At 49.7% G+C, this 19,658-nt stretch overlaps 1 protein-coding gene and 1 non-coding gene across 2 annotated transcripts; both read right to left on the bottom strand.

Moving 5' to 3' along the window:
* Positions 1–257: 257 nt before the first annotated feature.
* TRNAQ-CUG lies at positions 258–329 on the bottom strand. Its single transcript has one exon. It is a non-coding gene; the product is annotated as a tRNA-Gln (tRNA).
* Positions 330–2,257: 1,928 nt separating this feature from the next.
* Positions 2,258–19,658, bottom strand: LOC119922233 (HLA class II histocompatibility antigen, DM alpha chain). The gene is made up of 5 exons (XM_038742194.1): positions 19,574–19,658; positions 12,236–12,505; positions 8,070–8,348; positions 5,636–5,755; positions 2,258–2,491 (listed from the first exon to the last, which is right to left on the bottom strand). The coding sequence occupies exons 1-5, from the start codon at positions 19,656–19,658 to the stop codon at positions 2,487–2,489; spliced, it is 759 nt and encodes a 252-aa protein (XP_038598122.1). The 3' UTR covers positions 2,258–2,486.

The raw sequence follows: 19,658 nt of genomic DNA, 5'->3' as shown, positions 1-19,658 counted from the left end.
ATTTCCCAAGCGCTTAGTCCAGTGCCCTGCCCACAGTAAGCGCTCAACAAACACGATTGACTGAATGAATGAATGAACAGTAAGCACTCAATCAATACGATTGAATGAATAAATGAATGAATGAATCAATCAATCGTATTTATTGAGCACTTACTGTGTGCAGAGCACTGTACTAAGCGCTTGGGAAGGACAAGATGGCAACATATAGAGACGATCCCTACCCCACAGTGGGCCCACAGTCTAGAAGAAACATAAGGAGGTCCCACCAAGATTTGAACTCGGATCGCTGGATTCAGAGTCCAGAGCGCTGACCATTGCACCGTGGAACCTACGTGAATGAATGAACAGTAAGCGCTCAATCAATACGATTGAATGAATAAATGACTGAATGAATCAATCAATCGTATTGATTGAGCGCTTACTGTGTGCAGAGCACTGTACTAAGCGCTTGGGAAGTACAAGTTGGCAGCATATAGAGACGGTCCCTACCCAACAGTGGGCTCACAGTCTAGAAGAAACGTAAGGAGGTCCCACCGAGATTTTAACTCGGATCGCTGGATTCAGAGGCCAGAGCGCTGACCATTACACCGTGCAACCTACATGAATGAATGAACAGTAAGCGCTCAATCAGTACGATTGAATGAATAAATGAATGAATCGATCAGTCAATCGTATTTATTGAGCGCTTACTGTGTGCAGAGCACTGTACTGAGCGCTTGGGAAGGACAAGTTGGCAGCATATAGAGACGGTCCCTACCCCACAGTGGGCTCACAGTCTAGAAGAAACGTAAGGAGGTCCCACCAAGATTTGAACTCGGATCGTTGGATTCAGAGGCCAGAGCGCTGACCATCGCACCGTGGAACCTACGTGAATGAATGAACAGTAAGCACTCAATCAATCAATCAATTGTATTTATTGAGCGCTTACTGTGTGCAGAGCACTGTACTAAGCGCTTGGGAAGGGGCGAGGGGTGGTCTTTTGAGGAGGGGGGGTCCTCCCGGAGTCCGACACGCTAAGAGGATGTGAAACTCTCATGAGGCCGAGAGCAGAACCATCAACAGGATGTCACATGCGCGGATTCGCTTTCGCTTCCCGTTGTGGAGGTTGGTCATATCAGTCCATCGATAGCATATTTATTGAGCGCTTACTGTGTGCAGAGCGCTGTACTAAGCGCCCGGGAAGTCCAAGTTGGCAACATCTAGAAACGGTCCCTACCCAACAGTGGGCTCCCAGTCTAGCAGCAGCGTGGCTCAGTGGAAAGAGCCCGGGCTTTGGAGTCCGAGGTCGTGGGTTCGAATCCCAGCTCCGCCAACTGTCAGCTGGGTGACTTTGGGCAAGTCGCTTCTCTGGGCCTCAGTTGCCTCATCTGTAAAATGGGGATGAAGACTGGGAGCCCCCCGTGGGACCACCTGATCACCTTGTAACCTCCCCAGCGCTTAGAACAGTGCTTTGCACAGAGTAAGCGCTTAATAAATGCCATTATTAGTAGTAGTAGTAGTACAGTGCCTGGCACCTAGTCTGTGAGCCCACTGTTGGGTAGGGACGGTCTTGATATGTTGCCAACTTGGACTTCCCAAGCGCTTAGTACAGTGCTCTGCACCCAGGAAGCGCTCAATAAATACGATTGATTGATTGATTAACGAATACCACCAACTTACGAAGGAACTACCTTCTAAAAACCAAGAAGATGGATAAGAGACGGGAAAACCGAGATTCCTCACCCAAAAGCTTTCGTGGAAGACGAGCAACTACAGGAATATAAATGAACAATTAATCGGTCGTATTTATTGAGCGCTTACCGCGTGCAGGGCAGGGGAGAGAAGCAGCGTGGCTCAGTGGAAAGAGCCCGGGCTTTGGAGTCAGAGGTCATGGGTTCAAATCCTGCCTCCGCCAATTGTCAGCTGGGTGACTCGGGGCAAGTCCCGTCGGAAGGGAGCCAGGGGCGGGAGAGGCCCTTGTCTGGGGCCCAACTCCTCAGAAAAGCCGAATAATAATAACAATGGCATTTGTTAAGCGCTTACTATTTATTATTATTATACTTATTATTACTCTATTTTACTTCTGCATATTCTATTTTGTTGATATGTTTTGTTTTGTTGTCTGTCTTCCCCTTCTAAACTGTGGGCCCGCTGTTGGGTAGAGACCGTCCCTATACGTTGCCGACTTGTACTTGTCCCAAGCGCTTAGTACAGTGCTCTGCACACAGTAAGCGCCCAATAAATACGATCGAATGAATGAATGAACATCATCCCAGGATAGGCGGCTGGATTGGAAAATCAAGTTTATTGGCACAGAAGGGAGAAGGGGGAGGGTCCCAAGGTCCCCAAGGCCTTGGGAACGTGGCTATGGTTTGGACTCCCACTGTGATACCATCCCCAGTGGGGCATCTTTCCCCTCCCGCCTCCGTCGCCCAACGCGGCCCCCGTGGCATCTTCTTGGGTGAGGGGCCGGCCCGGCCCCACCTCTGACTCCATCCTCCTGGCGTTCAATCTGGGGGAGAAAAATCAATCCATCAATCAATCAATCAATCAATAGTATTTATTGAGCACTTCCTGTGTGCAGAGCACTGTACTAAGCGCTTGGGAGGTCCAAGCCGGCAACATCTAGAGACGGGCCCTACCCAACAGTGGGCTCACCGTCTAGAAGGGGGAGACAGGGAACAAAACCAAACGTACTAACAAAATAAAATAAATAGAATAGATAGGTGCAAGCGAAATAAATAAATAGAGTAATGATAACAATAATAATAATGGCATTTGTTAAGCGCTTACTATGTGCAAAGCACCGTTCTAAGCGCTGGGGAGGTTACAAGGTGATCAGTTTGTCTCACGTGGGGCTCACAGTCTTCATCCCCATTTGACAGATGAGCTAACTGAGGCCCGGAGAATAATAATAATAATGGCGTTTGTTAAGCGCTTACTACGTGCAAAGCACCATTCTAAGCGCTGGGGGGGGTTACAAGGTGATCAGGTTGTCCCACGTGGGGCTCACAGTCTTCACCCCCATTTTACAGATGAGCTAACTGAGGCCCGGAGAATAATAATAATAATAATGGCATTTGTTAAGCGCTTACTATGTGCAAAGCACCGTTCTAAGCGCTGGGGAGGTTACAAGGTGATCAGGTTGTCCCACGTGGGGCTCACAGTCTTCATCCCCATTTTACAGATGAGCTAACTGAGGCCCAGAGAATAATAATAATAATGGGATTTGTTAATAATAATGATGATGATGGTATTTATTAAGCGCTTACTACGTGCAAAGCACCATTCCAAGCACTGGGGAGGTCACAAAGTAATAAATATGTACAAACATATATACATGTGGGGGCAGGGGGTAGGGGTCAAAAGCCTGCTGAGCCTCAGCGCTTAGTCATAATAATCATAATAATTCTGGTATTTCTTCAGCGCTGACTATGTGCCAAGCACTGTTCTAAGCGCTGGGGGAGATACAAGGGCATCAGGTTGTCCCCCGTGGGACACACAGAGTAAGCGCTTAACAAATATCATAATAATGATGATGATGATGATAACAATAATAATAATGGTTAATTTGCTTGTATCCACCCCAGTGCTTAGTACAATGCCTAGCACATAGTAAGCACTTAACACTTACCATCATTATTATAATTATTATAATTAATCTGCTCGTCTCCACCCCAACAATGAGTACAGTGCCTTACACATAGTAAGCACTTAACAAATGCCATCATTATTATAATTATTATAATTAATCTGCTCGTCTCCACCCCAGCAATGAGTACAGTGCCTTACACATAGTAAGCACTTAACAAATGCCATCATTATTATAATTATTATAATTAATCTGCTCGACTCCACCCCAGCAATGAGTACAGTGCCTTACACATAGTAAGCACTTAACAAATACCATCATTATTATAATTATTATAATTAATCTGTTCGTCTCCACCCCAGCAATGAGTATAGTGCCTTACACATAGTAAGCACTTAACAAATACCATCATTACTATAATTATTATAATTAATCTGCTCATCTCCACCCCAGCAATGAGTACAGTGCCTTACACATAGTAAGCACTTAACAAATGCCATCATTATTGTAATTATTATAATTAATCTGCTCATCTCCACTCCAGCAATGAGTATAGTGCCTTACGCATAGTAAGCGCTTAACAAATACTATCATTATTATAATTATTATAATTAATCTGCTCGTATCCACCCCAGCAATGAGTACAGTACCTTGCCTATAGTAAGTGCTTAACAAATACCATCATTATTATAATTATTATAATTAATCTGCTCGTCTCCACCCCAGCAATGAGTACAGTGCCTTACACATAGTAAGCACTTAACAAATGCCATCATTATTATAATTATTATAATTAATCTGCTCGTCTCCACCCCAGCAATGAGTACAGTGCCTTGCCTATAGTAAGCGCTTAACAAATACCATCATTACTATAATTATTATAATTAATCTGTTCATATCCACCCAAGTGATGAGTACAGTGCCTTGCCTATCGTAAGCGCTTAACAAATGCCATCATTACTACAATTATTATAATTAATCTGCTCATATCCACCCCAGCGATGAGTACAGTGCTTTGCCTATAGTAAGCGCTTAACAAATACCATCATTACTATAATTATTATAATTAATCTGCTCATATCCACCCAAGCAATGAGTACAGTGCCTTACCTATAGTAAGCGCTTAACAAATACCATCATTACTATAATTATTATAATTAATCTGCTCATATCCACCCAAGCAATGAGTACAGTGCCTTGCCTATCGTAAGTGCTTAACAAATACCATCATTACTATAATCATTATAATTAATCTGCTCGTATCCACCCCAGCGATGAGCACACATGCCTTGCCTATACTAAGCGCTTAACAAATACCATCATTACTATAATTATTATAATTAATGTGCTTGTATCCACCTCGGCGCTTAGTACCATGCTTGGCACATAGTAAGCGCTTAACAAATACCATCATTACTATAACTATGATCATTAATTTGCTTGTATCCATCCCAGCGCTTAGTACAGTGCCTGGCACGTTGTAAGCTCTTAATAAATACTATTATTATTATACTATAATAACACTATATAATACTATACTATAATAATTATTATATTGTATTAATAATAATAATAAATACAATTTAATTGATCGATTGCTGCACACACACACCCCCGCTCCTAATACCAACCCAACCAAGTGACTTATGACACCCCTTTGGTGATGCCCAAGATGTGCCCGCCCCCGCCCACCACCTTCCCATCCCCCCAGCTTTTTACTGAACCCCATAATATTAATAATAATAATGACGGCATTTATTAAGCGCTTCCTACGTGCAAAGCACTGTTCTAAGCGCTGGGGAGGTTGTCCCACGGGGGGCTCACAGTCTTAATCCCCATTTTCCAGATGAGGGAACGGAGGCGCGGAGAAGTGACTCGCCCAAAGTCACCCAGCTGACAATTGGCAGGGCCGGGATTTGAACCCATGACCTGTGACTCCAAAGCCTGGGCTCTTTCCACTGAGCCACGCTGCTTCTCCGGGAGGATGGACTGGTGCTGCCCTTACTCCCCGAGCTTCCCAAACCCTTCCCTCACCCCCTATCACGCCGATCCTACCCCCCGTACCCGGCCGCCGGTAGTAGATGAGGAGGCCGATGCCCAGAAAGATGCCCACGATTCCCAGGCCAAAGGCTAGGCCGCACAGCACGTTCTCCAGCAGGTCAGAGGGCAGTGTATCCTGGGGAACTGTGGGGGAGAGGGGGGCAGTGTTATTAATATTATTATTAATAATACGACTAATAATGATATTTGGGGGGTCTCCTGGGGGTGGCGGGAAGGGTCTGAGGTGCAGGGGGTGAGTCTTCCCTGGGGCGCCGGGGGTCAGAGGTGAGGGGTCTGCTCCTCTCCAAGGGAGTGGGGAGAGGGGAGAGGTCTCAGAGGTCTCATAAATAATGGCATTTATTAAGCGCTTATTATGTGCAAAGCGCTGTTCTAAGCGCTGGGGAGGGGGAGAGATCTCAGAGGAGGGAGAGACATCTGGGAGAAGGGGAGAGATCTCAGAGGAGGGGGAGAGATCTGAGAGGAAGGGGAGACATCTGAGGGGAGGAGAGACAGCTGAGAAGAAGGGGGAGAGATCTCAGAGGAGGAGGAGAGATTTCAGAGAAGGGGAGACATCTGAGAGAAGGGGGAGAGATCTGTAAGGAGGGAGAGATCTGAGCGGAAGATAATAATAATAATAATGGTGGCATTTATTAAGCGCCTACTATGTGCAAAGCGCTGTTCTAAGCGCTGGGGAGGGGGAGAGATCTCAGAGGAGGGGGAGACATCTGGGAGAAGGGGAGAGATCTCAGAGGAGGGGGAGAGATCTGAGAGGAAGGGGAGACATCTGAGAGGAGGAGAGACATCTGAGAAGAAGGGGGAGAGAGAGAAGGGGGAGAGATCTCAGAGAAGGGGAGAGATCTGAGGGGAGGGGAGAGATCTCAGAGAAGGGGAGAGATCTGAGAAGAGGGGGAGAGATCTCAAAGAAGGGGAGAGATCTGAGAAGAGGGGGAGAGATCTCAGAGAAGGGGAGAGATCTGAGAAGAGGGGGAGAGATTTGTGAGGAAGAGGAGAGATCTGAGTGGAGGGGGAGAGATCTCAGAGGAGGGGGAGACATTTGAGAGGAAGGGGAGACATCAGAGAAGGAGAGAGATCTGAGAAGAATCAATCAATCAATCAATCGTATTTATTGAGCGCTTACTGTGTGCAGAGCACTGGACTAAGCGCTTGGGAAGTCCAAGTCGGCAACATCTAGAGACGGTCCCTAAGAATGGGGAGAGATCTCAGAGGAGGAGGAGAGATTTCAGAGAAGGGGAGAGGTCTCAGAGGAGGGGGAGAGATCTCAGAGAAGGGGAGAGATCTCAGAGAAGGGGAGAGATCTCAGAGAAGGGGAGAGATCTGAGAGGAGGGGGAGACTTCTGAGAGGAAGGGGGAGAGATCTCAGAGAAGGGGAGAGATCTCAGAGAAGGGGAGAGATCTGAGAGAAGGGGAGACATCTGAGAGGAAGGGGAGACATCTGAGAGGAAGGGGGAGAGATCTCAGAGAAGGGGGAGAGATCTCAGAGAAGGGGAGAGATCTGAGAGGAGGGGGAGACATCTGAGAGGAAGGGGAGACATCTGAGAGGAAGGGGGGACATCTGAGAGGAAGGGGGAGAGATCTCAGAGAAGGGGAGAGATCTGAGAGGAGGGGAGAGATCTGAGAGGAGGGGGAGACATCTGAGAGGAAGGGGAGACATCTGAGAGGAAGGGGAGACATCTGAGAGGAGGGGGAGACATCTGAGAGGAAGGGGAGACATCTGAGAGGAAGGGGGAGAGATCTCAGGGAAGAGGAGAGATCTCAGAGAAGGGGAGAGATCTGAGAGGAAGGGGAGAGATCTCAGAGAAGGGGAGAGATCTGAGAGGAGGGGAGAGATCTGAGAGGAGGGGAGACATCTGAGAGGAAGGGGAGACATCTGAGAGGAAGGCGGAGAGATCTCAGAGAAGGGAAGAGATCTCAGAGAAGGGGAGACATCTGAGAGAAGGGGAGACATCTGAGAGGAAGGGGAGACATCTGAGAGGAAGGGGGAGAGATCTCAGAGAAGGGGAGAGATCTGAGAGGAGGGGGAGACATCTGAGAGGAAGGGGAGACATCTGAGAGGAAGGGGGAGAGATCTCAGGGAAGAGGAGAGATCTCAGAGAAGGGGAGAGATCTGAGAGGAGGGGGAGAGATCTCAGAGAAGGGGAGAGATCTGAGAGGAGGGGGAGAGATCTGAGAGGAAGGGGAGACATCTGAGAGGAAGGAGAGACATCTGAGAGGAAGGGGGAGAGATCTCACAGAAAGGGAGAGATCTCAGAGAAGGGGAGAGATCTCAGAGAAGGGGAGAGATCTGAGAGGAGGGGGAGACATCTGAGAGGAAGGGAAGCCATCTCAGAGGAGGGAGAGACATCTGAGCAGGGGGGAGAGAGAGAGATCTGAGGGCGAAGGGGAGAGAACCCTCCACCCGGGAGCCGGGCCTCAGTTTCCCCCCGGGGCGTCCCCTCACCCCAGAAGGCGATGGTGGAGAAGAGATCTCCCTGGCGGGTGACGACGCAGGCGTAGAGGTCGCTGGCGGCGGGCGTGAAGTTGAGGTAGGCGAAGGCCTGGAAGGTGAGGCCCTCGGTGGGCACCAGCAGGGCCGGGCCCTCGCCGCCCACGTCCAGCCCTTGGTGCTGCCAACTGACCGTCGCTTCCGGAGGGAACAGGTTACTGATGGAGCAGACCAGGGTGTTGGGCTGGCCCAGCCTCAGTGGCTCCAGGGTGAAGACCTGGGCCGCCGGGATCCCTGCGGTTGGCCGGGAAATCAGCAAAATCCTCAGAAGTCCCAAATAATAACGTATTTGTCATTCCTCTCTACCTGTCTATATCAATCAATCAATCAATCGTGTTTATTGAGCGCTTACTGTGTGCAGGGCACTGGACTAAGCGCCTGGGAAGTCCAAGGTGGCAACATCTAGAGACGGTCCCTCTATGGGCTCACAGTCAATCAATCAATCAATCAATTGTATTTATTGAGCGTTACTGTGTGCAGAGCACTGCACTAAGCGCCTGGGAAGTACAAGGTGGCAACATATAGAGACAGTCTCTCTATGGGCTCACAGTCAATCAATCAATCAATCAATCAATCGTATTTATTGAGCGCTTACTGTGTGCAGGGCACTGGACTAAGCGCCTGGGAAGTCCAAGTTGGCAAAATCTAGAGACGGTCCCTCTATGGGCTCACAGTCAATCAATCCATCAATCAATCAATCAATTGTATTTATTGAGCGTTTACTGTGTGCAGAGCACTGGACTAAGCGCTTGGGAAGTCCAAGGTGGCAACATATAGAGACGGTCCCTCTATAGGCTCACAGTCAATCAATCAATCAATCAATCAATCGTATTTATTGAGCGCTTACTGTGTGCAGAGCACTGGACTAAGCGCCTGGGAAGTACAAGGTGGCAACATATAGAGACGGTCCCTCTATGGGCTCACAGTCAATCAATCAATCAATCAATTGTATTTATTGAGCGTTACTGTGTGCAGAGCACTGCACTAAGCGCCTGGGAAGTACAAGGTGGCAACATATAGAGACAGTCTCTCTATGGGCTCACAGTCAATCAATCAATCAATCAATCAATCGTATTTATTGAGCGCTTACTGTGTGCAGAACACTGGACTAAGCACTTGGGAAGTACAAGGTGGCAACATATAGAGACGGTCCCTCTATGGGCTCACAGTCAATCAATCAATCATTCAATCAATCGTATTTATTGAGCGCTTACTGTGTGTGGAGCACTGTACTAAGTGCTTGGGAAGTCCAAGTTGGCAACATCTAGAGACGGTCCCTACCCAACGGCGGGCTCACAGTCTAGAAGGGGGAGACGGAGAACAAAACCAAACATACTAACAAAATAAAATAGAGTAGATGGGTACAAGTAAGATAAATAAATAAATAAATAGAGTAATAAATATGTACAAACATATATACAGGTGCTGTGGGGAAGATACAGATTTATCACTCTATTTTCCTTGTACATATTGACTATTCTATTTATTTTATTTTGTTAATATGTTTGGTTTTGTTGTCTGTCTCCCCCTTCTAGACTGTGAGCCCGCTGTTGGGTAGGGACCGTCTCTATTTGTTGCCAACTTGGACTTCCCAAGCGCTTAGTACAGTGCTCTGCACACAATAAGCGCTCAATAAATACGATTGATTGATTGATTGGGTAGGGACTGTCTCTAGATGTTGCCAGCTTGGACTTCCCAAGCGCTTAGTACAGTGCTCTGCACACAATAAGCGCTCAATAAATACGATTGAATGAATGAATGAATGAGGGACCCTCTCTATACGTTGCCGACTTGTACTTCCCAAGTGCTTAGTACAGTGCTCTGCACAAAATAAGCGCTCAATAAATACGATTGAATGAATGAATATCCTCCCCCAGCTCTGCCCTACCTCCTTCCCTTCCTCACAGCACCTGTATATATGTTTGTACAGATTTATCACTCTATTTATTTTATTTGTACATATTTACTATTCTATTTATTTTATTTTGTTAACATGTTTTGTTGTCTGCCTCCCCCTTCTAGACTGTGAGCCCGCTGTTGGGTAGGGACCGTCTCTAGATGTTGCCGACTTGGACTTCCCAAGCGCTTAGTGCAGTGCTCTGTACCCAGTAAGCGCTCAATAAATACGATTGAATGAATGAATGAATAGTACAGTGCTCTGCACACAGTAAGGGCTCAATAAATACGACTGAATGAGTTGAATAAATGAATATGTTTGTACAGATTTCTTATTCTATTTTACTCGTACATCTTTACTATTCTATTGATTTTGTTACTGATGTGCATTTAGCTTTAATACCATTTGTTCTGATGACTTTGCCAACTTGTACTTCCCAAGCGCTTAGTCCAGTGCTCTGCACACAGTAAGCGCTCAATAAATACGATTGATGATGATGATGACTTGACACCTGTCCACTTCCATGAGGCCTTCCCAGACTGAGCCCCCTTTTTCCTCTCCCCCTCCCCATCCCCCCCCGCCCTACCTCCTTCCCCTCCCCACAGCACCTGTATATATGTTTGTACAAATTTATTACTCTATTTATTTTACTTGTACATAATAATAATAATAATAATAATAATGGCATTTATTAAGCACTTACTATGTGCAAAGCACTGTTTTAAGCACTGGGGAGGTTACAAGGTGATCAGGTTGTCCCACGGGTGGGGGCTCACAGTCTTCATCCCCATTTTCCAGATGAGGGAAGTGAGGCCCAGAGAAGTGAAGTGACTTGCCCAAAGTCACCCAGCTGACAATTGGCGGAGCCGGGATTTGAACCCACGACCTCTGACTCCAAAGCCCGGGCTCTTTCCGCTGAGCCACGCTGCTTCTCCAATGCTTCTCAATCAATCAATCAATCAATCGATCGTATTTATTGAGCGCTTACTGGGTGCAGAGCACTGTACTAAGCGCTTGGGAAGTACAAGTTGGCAACATATAGAGACGGTCCCTACCCGTATTCATATTCAATATTCGTATTCTCGATAGCGTTAATGCTGGGGAACCCCCGATGATTATGATATTATTATTCATTCATTCAGTCGTATTTATCGAGCGCTTACTGGGTGCGGAGCGCTGTACTAGGCGCTTGGAAAGTGAAATTTGGCAACAGATAGAGACAATCCCTACCCAACAACGGGCTCACAGTGTAGAAGGGGGAATTTTTATTATAATTATTATTATGACGGGGCGGGACCCTCCTCCGGTGGGCATCGGGAAGGCCAGGGGGCAATGCCCCCTGACCCTTCCCTCGGGAAGGGGGATGACCGACCTCTGGAATTGGGAATCTCGCCTCTGGATTTGGGAATCTCGCAGGCCTGGGGGCAATGCCCTCTGACCCCTCCCTCGGGAAGGGGGATGACCCACCTCTGGATTTGGGAATCTCGCCTCTGGATTTGGGAATCTCGCAGGCCAGGGGGCAATGCCCTCTGACCCCTCCCTCGGGAAGGGGGATGACCGACCTCTGGATTTGGGAATCTCGCCTGTGGATTTGGGAATCTCGCAGGCCAGGGGGCAATGCCCTCTGACCCCTCCCTCGGGAAGGGGGATGACCGACCTCTGGATTCGGGAATCCCGCCTCTGGATTTGGGAATCTCGCAGGCCAGGGGGCAATGCCCTCTGACCCCTCCCTCGGGAAGGGGGATGACCGACCTCCGGATTCGGGAATCCCGCCTCTGGATTTGGGAATCTCGCAGGCCGGGGGCAATGCCCTCTGACCCCTCCCTCGGGAAGGGGGATGACCCACCTCTGGATTTGGGAATCTCGCCTCTGGATTTGGGAATCTCGCAGGTCAGGGGGCAATGCCCTCTGACCCCTCCCTCGGGAAGGGGGATGACTGACCTCTAGATTTGGGAATCTCGCCTCTGGATTTGGGAATCCCGCAGGCCTGGGGGCAATGCCCTCTGACCCCTCCCTCGGGAAGGGGGATGACCCACCTCTGGATTTGGGAATCTCGCCTCTGGATTTGGGAATCTCGCAGGCCAGGGGCAATGCCCTCTGACCCCTCCCTCAGGAAGGGGATGATGGACCTCCGGATTTGGGAATCCCGCCTCTGGATTTGGGAATCTCGCAGGCCTGGGGGCAATGCCCTCTGACCCCTCCCTCGGGAAGGGGGATGACCGACCTCTGGATTCGGGAATCTTGCCGTCCAGACAAGGGGTCATGACGGAGAGCAGTTCCTTGCAGAGCTTGGAGTCGAAGGCGATGCCGCTCAGGTCGCCCCGGTGGCCCGCCCAGGATTCGAACTCGGGCAGCCGGGCCCGGCGGGAGCCGCTGGAGAAGTCGAAGGAGAAGAGGGGATCCCCCTCGAACACCTCCGCCAGGCCCAGCGCGGGCTCCCCGTCTTGGCAGAACAGAGTGTGCAGCAGGGTGTAGTTACGCGGCTCGAGGTCATCTGAAATTCAGAAATATTGGCATATCCATTAAGCGCCTACTACGCGCCAGGCACTGTACTGAGCGCCGAGGGTAGACCCCAGGCCATCGGGTGGGCAGAGCAGCATGTGCAGCAACAATAATAATAATAAAAAAGGCATTTATTAAGCACTTACTACGTGCAAAGCACCGTTCTAAGCGCTGGGGAGGTAACAAGGTGATCAGGTTGTCAATCAATCGTATTGATTGAGCGCTTACTATGTGCAGAGCACTGTACTAAGCGCTTGGGCAGTACAAATTGGCAACATCTAGAGACAGTCCCTACCCAACAGTGGGCTCACAGTCTCAAATGTGTATATATGTTTGTACGTATTTTTTTACTCTATTTAATTTATTTGTACATATCTATTCTATTTATTTTATTTTGTCAGTATGTTTGGTTTTGTTCCCTGTCTCCCCCTTTTAGACTGGGAGCCCACTGTTGGGTAGGGACCGTCTCTATACGGTGCCAATTTGTACTTCCCAAGCGCTTAGTACAGTGCTCTGCACATAGTAAGCGCTCAATCAATACAATTGATGAGGATGATGATATAGTTGTACATATTTATTACTCTATTTATTTTCCTTGTACATATCTATTCTCTTTATTTTGTTAGTATGTTTGGTTTCGTTCCCTGTCTCCCCCTTTTAGACTGGGAGCCCACTGTTGGGCAGGGACTGTCTCTATATGTTGCCAATTTGTACTTCCCAAGCGCTTAGTACAGTGCTCTGCACATAGTAAGCGCTCAATCAATACGATTGATGATGATGATGATATAGTTGTACATATTTATTACTCTATTTATTTTCCTTGTACATATCTATTCTCTTTATTTTATTTTGGTAGTATGTTTGGTTTTGTTCTCTGTCTCCCCCCTTTTAGACTGGGAGCCCACTGTTGGGTAGGGACCGTCTCTATATGGTGCCAATTTGTACTTCCCGAGCGCTTAGTACAGTGCTCTGCACATAGTAAGCGCTCAATAAATACGATTGATGATGATGATAAAAGGGGGAGACAGAGAAAAAAAAACCAAACATACTAACAAAATAAAATAAATATTTATTTATTTGTAATAAATAAGGTTTATTTAATATAATAAATAAGGTTGGCCCACGGGGGGCTCAGCGTCTTCATCCCCATTTTACAGATGAGGGAACTGAGGCCCAGAGAAGTTGCCCGAAGTCACACAGCTGATACGTGGCGGAGCCGGGATTCGAACCTGTGACCTCCGACTCCAAAGCCCGGGCTTGTTCCACTGAGCCACGCTGCTTCCCTAAATAATGGCATTTATTAAGCGCTTACTATGTGCCAAGCACAGTTCTAAGCGCTGGGGAGGTGACAAGGTGATCAGGTTATCAATCAATCAATCAATCATATTTATTGAGCGCTTACTATGTGCAGAGCACTGTACTAAGCGCTTGGGAACTACAAATTGGCAACATATAGAGACAGTCCCTACCCAACAGTGCGCTCACAGTCTAAAAGGGGGAGACAGAGAAAAAAAAAAAAAACCAAACATACTAACAAAATAAAATAAATATTTATTTATTTGTAATAAATAAGGTTCTTTTAATATAATATAATAAATAAGGTTGTCCCACGGGGGGCTCACAGTCTTCATCCCCATTTTACAGATGAGGCAACTGAGACCCGGAGAAGTTAAGTGACTAGCCCAAAGTCACACAGCTGACACGTGGCGGAGCCGGGATTCGAACCTGGGACCTCCGACTCCAAAGCCCGGGCTCTTTCCACTGAGCCACGCTGCTTCCCTAAATAATGGCATTTATTAAGCGCTTACTATGTGCCAAGCGCTGTTCTAAGCGCTGGGGAGGTGACAAGGCGATCAGGTTGTCCCACGGGGGGCTCACAGGCTTCACCCCCATTTGACAGATGAGGTCACTGAGGCCCAGGGAAGCGAAGTGACTCGCCCCAAGTCCCACAGCTGACAATTGGCAGAGCCGGGATTCGAACCCATGACCCCTGCCTCCAAAGCCCGGGCTCTTCTCCACTGAGCCGCGCTGCTTCCAAGGGGTAGGGTGCAGTTTCGCGGCTGGAGGTCACCTAAAAATCGGAAATAATCGGGGCGTCCGTTAAGCGCTCGGGAGTCAGAGGTCGTGGGTTCTAATCCCGTCTCCTCCGCTTGTCCGCTGTGTGACTTTGGGCCAGTCACTTCCCTTCTCTGGGCCTCAGTTACCAGTAAAATGGGGATGAAGACTGGGAGCCCCACGGGGGACACCCTGATTACCTTATATCCACCCCAGCGCTTAGTACAGTGCTGGGCACATAGTACGCTCTTAACAAATACCATTATTATTATTATGACAGGCACTGTACTAAGCGCTGGGGTGGATACACGCAAAGTAGCGTTGGACCCATCCCCGTCCCCCGTGGGGCCCACAGCCTCCATCCCCATTTCACAGAGGAGGTAACTGAGGCCTAGAGAAGTGAAGTCATTTGCCCAAGGTTACACAGCAAAGTGGCAGAGGTGGGATTAGAACCCAGGTCCTAAGGATTCATTCATTCATTCATTTAATCGTATTTATTGAGCGCTTACTGTGTGCAGAGCACTGTACTGAGCGCTTGGGAACAACAAGTTTGTAGTCTATAAATAGAGTAATAATTGTTATGGATAATAATGATGATGATGGCTTCTGATAAGCCATTCCCAGGCCTGGGGTCTATCATTCCGTCGTATTTATTGAGCGCCTAGTGGGAGCAGAACTATCCATAGGCCACACTGTGGAGGGGGTGTCTTCACCCCCCCTCCCAAACTGGCCATTTTCCCTGGACAGAGAGAGGGCCACCAGTCCCCACGCTCCCAAAGCCCTCGAGCGCTTAGTACAGTGCTCCGCACATAGTAAGCGCTCAATAAATACGATTGATGATGATTTATTCATATCTATTGAGCGCTCACTGTGTGCGGAGCACTGTACTAAGCGCTTGGGAGAGTAATACAACGACAGACGTCCTAACCCCCTCCCCGCAGAAGCAGCGCGGCTCAGCGGGAAGAGCCCGGGCTTGGGAGTCAGAGGTCGTGGGTTCAAATCCCGGCCCCGCCACTTGTCTGCTGTGTGACCTTGGGCGAGTCGCTTCACTTCCCTGGGCCTCAGTTTCCTCATCTGTCAAATGGGCCCCACGGGGGACAACCTGATCACCTTGCAGCCCCCCAGCGCTTAGAACAGCGCTTGGCACATAGTAAGCGCTTAACAAATATCATCATCATCACCCCCCAGTCGGTTTTGGGGGACAGGGAATGTGTCTCTTTATTGTATTATTGTTGTTGTACGATTGAATAATCGTATTTATTGAGCGCTTCCTGTGCGCAGAGCACTGGACTAAGCGCTTGGAAAGTACAGTTCGGCAACAGAGACGGTCCCTACCCAACAACGGGCTCGCAGTCAAGAAGTAATCAATAATAATAATTTATTATTACTTAATATCATTACTTAATATTATTACTTAATAAACGCTATGATGAGAAGAAGGGGGAGACAGACAACCAAACAGAACGAGAAAGGTGACAGGATCATCAGGATAAACAGAATTATAGCTATATTCCCATCATTAATAAAAATACGTCCAAATAAAATATGCTGCCAACTTGTCCTTGTATTATTGTTGTTGGACGATTGAATAATCGTATTTATTGAGCGCTTCCTGTGCGCGGAGCACTGGACTAAGCGCTTGGAAAGTACAGTTCGGCAACAGATAGAGACGGTCCCTACCCAACAATGGGCTCGCAGTCAAGAAGTAATCAATAATAATAATTTATTATTACTTAATATTATTACTTAATATTATTACTTAATATTATTACTTAATAAACGCTGTGATGATAAGAAGGGGGAGACGGACAACGAAACAGAACGAGAAGGCGGGCGACAGGATCATCAGGATAAACAGAATTATAGCTATATTCCCATCATTAATAAAAATACATCCAAATAAAATATGTTGCCAACTTGTCCTTCCCAAGCGCTCAGTCCAGTGCTCTGCACACAGTAAGCGCTCAATAAATACGATTTATTTATTGATTGATTGATTTATTAAGCGCTTACTAGGTGCAAAGCACTGTTCTAAGCGCTGGGGAGGTTACATGATGATCAGGTTGTCCCACGTGGGGGGCTTCCAGTCTTCATCCCCATTTTCCAGATGAGGGAACTGAGGCCCAGAGAAGTGAAGTGACTTGCCCAAAGTCACCCAGCTGACAATCGGCGGGGCGGGATTTGAACCCCTGACCTCCGACTCCAAAGCCCCGCCTCTTTTTTTTTTTTTAATGGCCTTTATTAAGCGCTTACTATGTGCCAAGCACTGTTCTAAGCGCTGGGGAGGTTACAAAGGTGATCAGGTTGTCCCACGTGGGGCTCCCAGTCTTCATCCCCATTTGACAGATGAGGGAACTGAGGCCCGGAGAAGTGAAGTGACTCGCCCAGTGTCACACAGCGGACACGCGGTGGAGCCGGGATTCGAACCCATGACCTCTGGCTCCAAAGCCCGGGCTCCTTCCACTGAGCCGCGCTGCTTCTTTCCCTTCTTCCAATCAATCAATCAATCAATCAATCAATCGTATTTATTGAGCGCTTCCTGGGTGCAGAGCACTGTACTGAGCGCTTGGGAACATATAGAGACGGTCCCTACCCAACAGTGGGCTCACAGTCCCGTGCTCTTTCCCTGTATAGATGTTTGTACATATTTATTACTCTATTTATTTTACTTGTACATATTTATTCTATTTATTTTATTTGGTTAATATGTTTTGTTTTGTTGTCTGTCTCCCCCTTCTAGACCGTGAGCCCGCTGTTGGGTAGGGACCGTCTCTAGATGATGCCAACTTGGACTTCCCAAGCGCTTAGTACAGTGCTCAGCACACAGTAGGCGCTCAATAAATAGGATAGAATGAATGAATGAATGAATGAATGAATGAATGAATGAATGAATGAATGAATGAATCATACGAAGGTTGCTGGGCAACGCACTGGAGATTTTTGAGGAGGGGAGGGACAGGCCCAGGGCGTTTCTGTACCATTGTCCTGAGCACTGGGCACTGTACTGAGCGCCGGGCACCGCACTGAGCGCTGGGCACTGTACTGAGCGCTGGGCACTGCGCTAAAGGCTGGGCACTGTACTGAGCGCTGGGCACCGCGATAAAGGCTGGGCACGGTACTGAGCGCTGGGCACCGTGCTAAAGGCTGGACACTGTACTGAGCGCTGGGCACCGTGCTAAAGGCTGGGCACTGTACTGAGCGCCGGGCACCTCACTGAGCGCTGGGCACAGTACTGAGCGCTGGGCACTGCGCTAAAGGCTGGGCACTGTACTGAGCGCTGGGCACTGCGCTAAAGGCTGGGCACTGTACTGCGCGCCGGGCACTGTCCTGAGCGCCGGACACTGTACTGAACGCCGGGCACTGCACTGGGCGCCGGGCACTGTCCTGAACGCTGGACACTGTACTGAATGCCGGACACTGTACTGAGCGCTGGACACTATACTGAGCGCCGGGTACTGTGCTGAACGCCGGGCACTGTACTGAGCGCCGGACACTATACTGAGCGCCGGGCACTGTGCTGAACCCCGGGCACTGTACTGAGCGCCGGACACTATACTGAGCGCCGGGCACTGTGCTGAACCCCGGGCACTGCCCTGGGCGACGGGCGCTGTCCTGAACGCTTGACACTGTACTGAATGCCGGACACTGTGGTAAACGCTGGGCACTACACCGGGCGCCGGGCGCTGTCCTGAGCGCCGGACACTGCACTGAATGCCGGGCACTGTTCTGAGCGCTGGGCACTGTACTGAACGCCGGGCACTGTACTGAGCGCCGGACACCGTACTGAGCGCCGGGCACTGAACAGGGCGCTGGGCACTGTGCTAAACGCCAGACACTGCACTGGGCGCCGGGCGCTGTACTGAGCGCCGGACATTGTACTGAGCGCCGGACACTGTCCTGAGCGCCGGGCACTGTCCTGAGCGCCGGACATTGCACTGAACGCCGGGCACTGTACTGAGTGCCGGGCACTGAACAGAGCGCTGGGCACTGTGCTAAACGCCAGACACTGCACTGGGCGCCGGGCGCTGTCCTGAGCGCCGGACCCTGTACTGAATGCCGGGCACTGTACAGAGCGCTAGGCGCTGTGCTAAACGCCGGACACTGCTCTGGGCGCCGGGCGCTGTCCTGAACGTTGGACACTGTACTGAATGCCGGGCACGGTACTGAGCGCCGGACACTATACTGAACGCTGGGCACTGTACTGAGCGCCGGGCACTGTACGGAGCGCTGGGCACTGTGCTAACGCCAGACACCGCACTGGGCGCCGGGGACCGTCCTGAGCGCAAAAACACTGTACTGAACGCCGGGCACTGTGCTGAGCGCCGGGCACTGTACGGAGCGCCGGGCACTGTACAGAGCGCCGGGCACTGTACTGAGCGCCGGGCACTGTGCTAAACGCCGGACACTGCATTGGGCGCCGGGTACTGTACAGAGCGCTGGGCACGGTACTGAATGCCGGGCACTGTGCTGAGTGCCGGACACTATACTGAGCGCCGGGCACTATACTGAGCGCCGGGCACTGTCTTGGGTGCCGGGCACTGTCCTGAGCGCCGGGCACTGTACTGAATGCCGGACACGGTGCTAAACGCCGGGCACTGCACTGGGCGCCGGGCGCTGTGCTGAGCGCTGGACACTGTACTGAATGCTAGGCACTGTACTGAGCGCCGGACACTGTACTGAGCGCCGGGCACTGTACAGAGCGCCGGGCACTGTGCTGAGCGCCGGACACTATACTGAGCGCCGGACACTGTGCTGAGCGCCGGGCACTATACTGAGCGCCGGGCACTGTGCTGAACCCCGGGCACTGTGCTAAACGCCGGGTGCTGTCCTGAGCGCCGGGCACTGTCCTGAGCGCCGGGCACTGTCCTGGGTGCCGGACACTATACTGAGCGCCGGGCACTGTACTGAGCGCCGGGCACTGTCCTGAACGCCGGACACTATACTGAGCGCCGGGCACTGTACTGAGCGCAGCTTCTGGGGGGAGGAAAGGGGGGGGGGGGGTTACCTTGCGGTCCGGACCCCCAGGCCGAGGTCAGCGGGGGCGGCAGGAGGAGGAGGAGGAGGCGGAGGAGGCGGAGAAGGGGCAGCAT

The sequence above is a fragment of the Tachyglossus aculeatus genome, unplaced genomic scaffold, assembly GCF_015852505.1.
Source record: "Tachyglossus aculeatus isolate mTacAcu1 unplaced genomic scaffold, mTacAcu1.pri scaffold_101_arrow_ctg1, whole genome shotgun sequence".
Classification (NCBI taxonomy): domain Eukaryota; kingdom Metazoa; phylum Chordata; class Mammalia; order Monotremata; family Tachyglossidae; genus Tachyglossus; species Tachyglossus aculeatus.
This window is presented reverse-complemented; position numbering and strand designations above follow the sequence as displayed.

Bases quoted from the DNA above. Each gene is read 5' to 3' on its own strand.
- LOC119922233 (XM_038742194.1), bottom strand. From the start codon at position 19,658: ATGCTGCCCCTTCTCCGCCTCCTCCGCCTCCTCCTCCTCCTCCTGCCG. The intron at 8,349-12,235 runs GTCGGTCATCCC...GGCCAACCGCAG, and splicing joins CAAGATTCCCGAATCCAGAG to GGATCCCGGCGGCCCAGGTC. The intron at 5,756-8,069 runs GTGAGGGGACGC...TCTCCCCCACAG, and splicing joins CTCCACCATCGCCTTCTGGG to TTCCCCAGGATACACTGCCC.